The sequence below is a fragment of the Amblyomma mixtum genome, chromosome 1 (genome assembly GCF_055824585.1).
Source record: "Amblyomma mixtum isolate Tamu chromosome 1, ASM5582458v1, whole genome shotgun sequence".
Taxonomy (NCBI): domain Eukaryota; kingdom Metazoa; phylum Arthropoda; class Arachnida; order Ixodida; family Ixodidae; genus Amblyomma; species Amblyomma mixtum.
The window spans coordinates 144,486,730-144,495,663 of NC_143012.1; the positions used below are offsets into that span (position 1 = coordinate 144,486,730).

General features: G+C 48.0%; 1 protein-coding gene across 1 annotated transcript in view; it reads left to right on the plus strand.

Annotated features, from left to right (window-relative positions):
* The window catches only part of LOC149367826 (uncharacterized), a 191,573-nt gene that overhangs the window by 131,624 nt on the left and 51,015 nt on the right, over positions 1-8,934 (plus strand). The window contains exons 6-7 of the mRNA XM_089575339.1: positions 3,823-3,991; positions 8,802-8,924. Of these exons, the coding sequence (XP_089431465.1) occupies positions 3,823-3,991; positions 8,802-8,924 (292 nt within the window). The remainder of the gene's footprint in view (positions 1-3,822; positions 3,992-8,801; positions 8,925-8,934) is intronic.

The following is an 8,934-nucleotide window of genomic DNA, read 5'->3' on the forward strand; positions in this document are numbered from 1 at the left end:
GTCCAAGCAATACCTCTCTTGTATATAGTATAAATAAATGTCTTACACCACCACATCGTCGCGTTTGGCGACCTTTAAGTGCCGCGCTTCCCGTTTGATAAAGGCGAAGGTTGCATGAGGCGCGAGCAATGGTGTGGTCTCATGATCGTGGCGAAGCACGGACCCCACCTCACGAAGAATACCCACCGCGAGTCACGTGTGCGCCGCCTCGTACCTCCTCCCCTTGACGTCTGGCTGATAGGCTTTCTATTGCCTATAGTATCAGCCACTTTTCGTCTCTACGGGATCAACGAGTTCCCGGAAACAAAGCTTGGCCAGGCAGAAGCCTGACTGCGGGGTGGGGCAACCATGCGCAGATTTTATGGGCAAACTGTTAAGCCATGGGCAGCAAGGAGACGAACGGGGGGATGAACGGCACCAATTTCAGACCTCGATGCTTATTATGCGAAGCATATTAACGTAGGTTTCGGGCCTTCGCGCGACGCCCGGCGGTGGCCACCATTGACCTTCAAGTGACCTTCAAGTAGGTCACGTGACATGACGTTACGTGATGACGTCACACCGGTTGCAGATGGGGCCTCATATCGCGCCGTCGGTCGCCTCCCGGCGGTGGCCACCATTAACCTTGAAGTGAGATCACATGATGTGACGTCACGTGATGACGTCACACCGGCTGCAGATGGGGCCTCATATCGCGCCGTCGGACGTCGCCCGGGGGAGGCCTCCACGCTTCGGTTCGCGCCGTCGCGCGCGACGCGGCGGCGGCGCCACCATCGCCGCATCACGTAATATGTGACGTCACGTCAGGCATGAGGCGGCGCGCGCCCGCCGTCGCGTCAGTCTCTGTGCCCGCAACCGCGCCAGCGTCTTTGCGCCGGGCGTGTATGCGGTCAAGATGCCTCCAAACGCTAAGGACATGCTTCGCATCCACTGGGGCTTAACCTTGATAAGCCTCCAATTTTATTAAATTGGTACCTTTTCGAATCAAAGACCACCAGAGTACGCCACAAATAAAAATAATCAGGTGTCGCCATTCACGACCAACAGCACCACCGCTATTCGTGCGCAGGCGAAGACTGTCGCTTCAAGAAATGCTTAGTGGCATCGGGGCCACCGGCAGATGTGAGTGCGGCGGTTATGTGCACGAGCCTTTTCGAACCATGTACGAGGGTGAGTTGAGTAGTGCGCGGAAAAAGTATTTCGCTTCGTTGCTGTAAGCATACGGCTTCATATTGCTGGGCCCTGAAGCGGTGCTCTAAAGTCGCAAGCGGCCTATCGTCGTCGCGGTGCCACGCACTCGAGGGCGCCGGGCGCAGCGAGTACAGTATTTATACCGCTGCGGTCGTTGAAAAGACACCACATACCTGCGTCAACAGCGGCGAATAATGCAGATCGCGCCGACACGCCGCCGACAGGCAGCGAAGCACTGTGCGTCAATAAAGAGACTCTCGAACGCCCATCGTGCACAAATAACTCATGTAATGTCCCGAAAGGGACCTTCGAGGAATAATAAATAATAAATAACGCTGTTATAAGCGCGTCTTCTATGTTCTAAGCTTGTGCAAAGCCTGCTGCGGAAGCGCATGACAATTACACAGCCGCACATTGTGTGAATAAAAGCAATACATGCTATAAATTCGACTGGGCCACTTACCACGATACATTTGTATATAACCTCCGTATCGGAATGGCTGGCGCAGCTGTAGATGTGAAATTTTAACTTCACTGGTGTCAGCTGATGTCTAGCTTAAGTGTTGTATTACCCGACTATTTGGTTTCCCGTCATTTCAGGAAAAATAACGAGAAAAGTAGCCATGCTCTACTGGATAGCGCCCCGGCCACCAGTCTTAAAGGCAGGGGTTCGGTACCGTCCCCAACACGAATTTTTTTTCCTCGTTCAGCTTTTGGTCTCCTAGAACGAACGGTTGCAGCCCTTCGTTGCGGCCTCTGGACGAGCAATTGAGATCTAGGAATGATAGGAGGCTAGACTAGCGGTTAGCCTCTCTGTGTTTAGCCTCGAGGAGGACTAATGGCTATGAGAACGCAGTTCGTACACCGATAGAACCAACCTTTGACCCAGAAGGACGAAAAACCGCTTAGAGTGTGTACTCGCGTCACTCCTTTCCCTCTGCTTCCCATCGCCGCATCCCCTGCCCGCTATTGTGAGCAGGCGTTACCTTTGGCCCCCTGGCATGCAGCGTTTCCTCTTCTTCCCCACAACCGCTGTGCTGCAGCCTGTATATTAAGTGGTGCGGAGATACCATGCAGTCTCCCATACGGAGACGCACGCAGTATAATAGCAGTCAAAGTAAAAGCGATATCTGTGATGGCTATAGAAAATATTGCAGGCACGCACACCCATTCTGTCTTGCCATAACCACTTCCTGTGTAAATGATTGAATGCCTATTTGTTTGTTTGGTTGGTTGATTGATTGAAAATATTTTTTTATGATAGAATCTTCTTAAAGGATGTGGGAGCTAGGGCCGCCTAGTCAAGCAGTCCACTGGTTATCGTTGCCGCGTTGGCTCTCCCCACCAGCAAATGGTGATGGTCAGGGTAACCGGCGAGTAGAATGGCCGCCTACTGCTTCTTTCAGGGGTTTGAATAGGGCCAACTATTGTATTAAATTGACAAGCCCACACGACGTGCTATACGCTAGCTACCTCTCCGCAGTGCGGGCACAGCTGAGAATAGTGTAGGGTACCACTGCCGTAGCCCGGCTGGTGTTGGGTAGGTGAAAATTGTGTGCAAGTGAGCAGCGCGCTCCTTGCGCAGGCGTCACTTTCCTCTGGGAACGCTTGCGCGGCTGCACGCACACTGATCGTGAGGCCGAGAGAACCATTTTTCAAGCCTGCGTGTGATCACACTCGCCGGTCTATTGGGTGCTGTTGGTGCAGATTGATTTGTGTCTTCGTGAGCTGTGTGCATTCGTTGAGTCACGTGCGGTAGCATGGTGGACGAGGCGTTAGACGAGTAAGCTATTTTGCGCTCGCCGCCGTGATTTTGATTCGAACTCGGACTACTGCACTCTTTCTTTGCTACGTATCACATTTGAATTCTTATAGAATGCTACATCCAAGCATGCAGAGCGCCAGGATGGGCTAGCTGGTGGATGTTCATCTTGAAAATAGTGTTACTGCGCTAGAAAACACCGAAAACGGAAGCAGAAGCCTCCACAGGCTGCGCGTCACCCACCCCACTTTTCTGTCCGGTGTTCATGTTTCCTAGCACTGTAACCCCACTTTCCAGGTGAGCACCTAAGGAACTTTGGGGTGGCGAACGGACATCAATAATGCCCGCCAATATGAATGTTAAATCCATCCCTCTGTAAAGTAATTCCATTATAGAACCTGTAACAAAATACATTTCTGGCCAAAGAGTTGATGTGTCCCCTTCGCAGCTGCCAACATTCCTTGAATATACCAGATTAATTCTCCCCAAAGACACTCGTTTTCATATTCTCGTTGTATGATGTACATCTAAATACTGGGCAAACATATCAGCTCCATCGCTGGTGTGGATAAGTAGCTATGGGTTCGGCTGCTCAGCTCGGGGCCGCCAGACGAGAGCGAGACCGCATTGCGCTGGAGGAAAATGCAATAACTTCATGTGCTGTGCAATGGCAAGGCACTTTGAAGAACCTTGAGTGGTCGCAAATAATCCATGGCCTTCTATCTCGCCTCTTTCATAATCCATGTCCAGACTGGAGACGTCAGCCTAACCACGCACTACGCATAAGCTGATTATCAAATCCAATATTCGCAGGAAGCAGTAGTTTTTCTTTGTAGTTTTCCTTACAGTCGTGCCATTCTTCTATGCAGGTTGCATATGCCCTGGGTAGAAAACGATCTCCTGCTGGGCACAAGCCCTATCATGCACATGTCTGGAATGCTGTTCACCTTCTTGGCCATGCTGGGTGGCGCCGCGTGCGCTGTGGCGCCGGTCATGACGTCTCCTCATGAATTCCTGGACGCCGTCGATAAGTACAAGGTAAATAAGCCAAAGAGGACGATGACGAGTTTAATGGCACACAGGCACCTTTGGCCAAAGCGTCAACACCTAAGGTATCTTTTTTCACACAATGTGGTGCGAAACACATACTTGCCAAGCATTTCATCCTAGACTAGCCGAGTACAAGGGCAGGCGATGCTTGCACCCGTTGGAAACCGGTGGAACTTACGATCGAACCGCACACATCGAGCAGGCAAGGTTGATGCTTAAACTACAAGGCACTGTTGCAGTATACACCGAAGTCGTGCCTTGCCCCATGTTGCTCGCACGGTGTCGAGACACTTTCTGAAGCGTCCCTTATAGCATGAAACTTGCAGCTTTTTCGAGAGGCTAAGTGCAACAGACAGCAGCAACTGCAAGAACAGACACTGCCAAATGGCGTGGTGCAACACAGCCACAAGACAACAGCCTATTAAGTTATCAAAGTTGAGAGAAAATACAATTTTCTGAGACCTATACTAATACGCTCAGATAAGGGTGGTATAAGCAGCACATTCGCATACTATCAAGGGTGGCCTACAATCACCTACTTCCAGAATTCACTACATTATTAAACTCATCGAATGTGGAGAATAATCAGCACCAGCTCAAAAATCATGAAACGAAAATATTAATCAGTGTAACTAAAAAAGGTGAAGAAGCAAGTAGTTGTTCGGTTAAAATTAATTAATGATTCCGCACACTGACGATATTAATACCGTTTGTGATCAGACATGCGAAAGGGGGCACACGCAGGAAGTTTCATCGCGACCTACAAAACGAATTAACTGGGCTCAGCGCTTGCACATAAACCACCGAGAAGTGGTCGGAAAGTTGCAAAGAGCACCTGTTTTCCAAGGCGCGGCGACTCAATGTCTATGATAGGCGCTGGGAAGAATGTTGGTGATCAAATACCAACCGTACCTGCCACACTTCCATGGAAGTAGGATGCGGATACGTTCGTGTTGTGTGCGACGTAAGTGCGAAATAACAAGCCGGAGTTGGATAAATGATTATGTCGCTATCCCATTCGACTCCTCATGTAGCCAGCCTGCAGTTTCAGGACGTTAACCCTTTATAACTATAGTCTTCTGAGAAGAATGATATTATGGAGTTATGTTTAGCCTATAGCGCTGGAAATGGCATAGATTTAGTTTCCGAGATTGTGCTACGCCACCACCGCTCCAAAATTATAGCACAAATAAACTAAGGCACTATTTTGAGAACGTAGCTGAAGCCAGTGATTGTGTCATGTGAAAACTTAATAAAGGCTTAATGCATGCTCTTTTCGGCCTCCATCTTCGGCTGTCTAGTTTAAAAGCGATATGGTTAAGGAGTTCCTCTCCCAGAAAGTTTTCATCGCGAAGATGGCGGAGAATCTTTGTAGCATGGCATACTGCTTTTTGAGAATTCATTTTTTGGTCCATCCTGGCGTATAAGTCAGCCTTTTGGTAAAAGATGGCACTTTTCTACAGCGCTTTTAAGGCGAAAGCCTTGAACGGCTCATACTGTCGTCCGTTAACAAAGCTTGTCACACGCGTTTAACTCTGGAAGTAAAAACGATAGAAGAAAACCGATGGTTGCTTCAGATAGAGCAGGGGTTCTCAAACTGGGTTCCGCGGAACACAGGGGTTCCGCGGGCTGTCTTCTTGTGTTCCGCGAGAACGTTCACCGGCGCTGACCCGGCAGCTGTTATGAGACTGGCTCTGAGTGCTACTGAGCCACGCTTTGACTTGCTCTTAAAAGGAAAGCAGTACCACCCATCACATTAGTATTTGTTTTAATCTATGCAATAAACATTTAACTTTTGCAACTCTCTCTTTACAAAAATGCACTCGACAGCATTGCTGGTAAGTTAAAGCAGGAGGGGGGGGGGGGTTCCCTGGAACTTATTGAAGGCTTTCGGGGTTCCTCCAAGCAAAAAGTTTGAGAACCCCTCAGATAGAGGAAGGAAAAACAAACCTATAAGCCAAGTTTTATGACTGTAGACTACTTATTTAACTAATTATAGGCAAAAATGTCGAAACTGCATCGAACTAGCGCCGACGTCGATATAGCCACTAGAACGATCTGACGTCAGATCGACCGGAAGTCGCCACGGAATATTGAAAATTGCCATATAATGGTTGGAAAAACATCGAATTTATGTCAGTTTGGATGGTTAAAAGTGTAATTAAGCGTAATTATCACTTAAGATCCCCGAACGATGTACAATTTGGGTATCGATATAGCCACGGGAACGATGTGACGTCACATCCACCGGAAGTCGTCATGGCATAGTGTCCTCGGCTTTCGCCTCTCAACAATTTTAGTTGCCAAAGTGTCCACGCAATTTTTGTTAATGCGGTTAGGTAAGATCGCTTTTATTAATGAAAGACGAGGCCATCTGATGTGGGGGTCTCAATAGGGGGGGGGAGGATAATACGTTCTCCCCCGGTTAATCACGGCTGACATTTCAAAACCGCCGTCCCCCACCCCGAGATTGCGTTTGCTACCAATCGCACGCTGGCCATGCCTTCCTCTGAGGGAACAACGGAACGACACTTTGGCTGACACGAACAGGCATTTAATGCACAACGACAGTAACACCAGCTAGCAACAATATACGCTAAGGAATCGAGGTAGTCCGACTCACCACCAAGGTTACGAGCGAGTGTTCGCCCATGCCAGGGCAGGGGAGCAACTCCGAGGCCGGACGGGACGAGCTGGCGCGAAAATATTCCCACTACGAGGCCTCGCACCGATGGCGTAAAGCGGAGCGCCGCGCCTGAACGTCCGCACGCGCCGAAATCCCGAGCCGAAGATGCGGTCGTCTCCCTCACGCACGCGCCCACCAATCACGCCTTCCGTCTCGCTGCGACGCCGGTGCCCCTCCCTTGTTAAGGTAACTAACGAGGAAATACGCATCGCCCGGAAGCAAACTACAGGGAAAGAGTGGGGCAAGGTCTCCGCACGGAATACCCATGAAGAACGCCACTGGACGAAAGGAAAAGAGGCCACAATTAACTATACCGCACTATGGGGATACAATAGATAATGATTACGTAAAACGAAGACTTTGAAAGGGTGTAATGGTTTCGGGGCTCCCATATACGAACCAGGTATTCAAGCACTAGACTTTAACAATAAAATGCTGTACATATAGCTTCTAGATGATCATAGAACAAAAAAAAAGACTGCACAGGGGGAGGATATAAGTTGCTCATCGTTTGGTACACAAAGAACAATATTGTTTGGAGAAAGACTAAGAAAATGTAGGAAAAGTCACAGTCTTCACCTACTAAGACAGTAAAAACTTTGAAATGTGGTGGAGGAAAATGACTAGAAAGCTTACAGCAGTGTGCACAGGTAACAAGAGGGGAAAAAAATATGCATCCCGACATCTGAATGAAACTCTATAAAACCAGAACAGATTGCCAGAGACAAAACATTGAAATAAAATTGCCATGGAGGGAAACGCTGTGCAGTGCGCAAGAGGGAATGCACTCTTTTTCGAGGCTGGATCAGGTTGTTTATATAGGGGGAATATGGAAGCAAGTACGAACAGGAAGGCAATATTTGCGTCTGTTGCGGGAACACTGTAGATAACAGTAAACATGTTCTTGCAGTCTGTAAAGCTATACAACCGGAGGTCGAGGAGAACACGTGCTGTGAACTGCTCACTACTGCAGTCACGATTCGAATGAATGCCTTCACAGGTACACAACGTTGGCAGGCGCGTGCGTGCCGCTTCACATCACACAAATATTTGAAATAATTTTTAACCACTCCCATACGTGAAAGCAAGCGATCAATCAATCACTGTTTTTATTTCCTCTGCAAAACCAAAAAAGAGCAAGAGGAAGGGGCGAGCTGGAAGAAAAGGTGGAAGTTTCCCCTTGACGAGCTTCAAGCCTCCTGTTCCCATGGAATACTGTGACAGTTTGACGTAAACGCACATGTTTTCGAGTATAAAAATACATCTTATACAAACTATTGTATAGTGAATCTTGCGCGACAGAGGAAGCTCCCAGTATGTAGATGCTAATGGCGCTGGTGTTCATCCGTGGACCATCAAGATATTTCTGTAAGGCAAGGCGACATAACAGAGCATTTGTTCAGTAAGTCTAAAACTTGAAAGAGGGCTTTTTCGAATTTCGTAATTTCGTGTATTGTAATGCCGTGTTAAAGGTCAAACTTTCAAATGTGCGCATACATTCTTCTGAGTCATTTTTATACCTTTTTACGACGAGACTGAATGAGTGTATATTGTAGATGGAAAGAATATTTTGTTTAATGAAACGTTCTGCTGTGTGTTCACGATAACCAAGATTTAATATACCATGGAGTGCTCTTTTCAGTAACACATCTGTGCGAATTAAATTTGTAGCCATTGTTTTACTTCATATCAATAGGCAGCAACTGATATGTGAAAGGAAAAGTGCATTGTAAATATGCATTTTACCGGCCAGCGGTAAGTAAAATTTAAATTTAGGTGAGTTGCCGGCTTAATACACTATCTGCTTGTTAACGTGGATACCATTCGTGTGCCCATAAATATTTTCATGAAAGCAGACATCAAGAGATTTTACAGAATTTACAACTTCTATATCGAACTAAGGGTCGTTCAAACAGGAGTGCGTTCCTCAACGGGGTCAACCCGATTTATGGTCCAGGCATCAGGCATGTGTCGGTTGGGCTAACCTTCAGAACAATTTCACAGTTCAATTATTTATCTGCGCATATCAGCCGTGGAGATAACGTGCTGCGTCATGTGTCTTTATGAGTGTCATTGGATCTATTTCTCTCTACGTGTGTCGTTCACGAGCAGGCCACCGCAGCAATATTTTTCCCGGCCCATCTGCAAGCTGTGGTGCGAGAGATGCAGAGCACGGGCCGTGGCCTACCCAGCATGCGGCACATAGTCGTGGGCGGAAGCGTGGTCTCAGCTTCTGTGGCTGAGG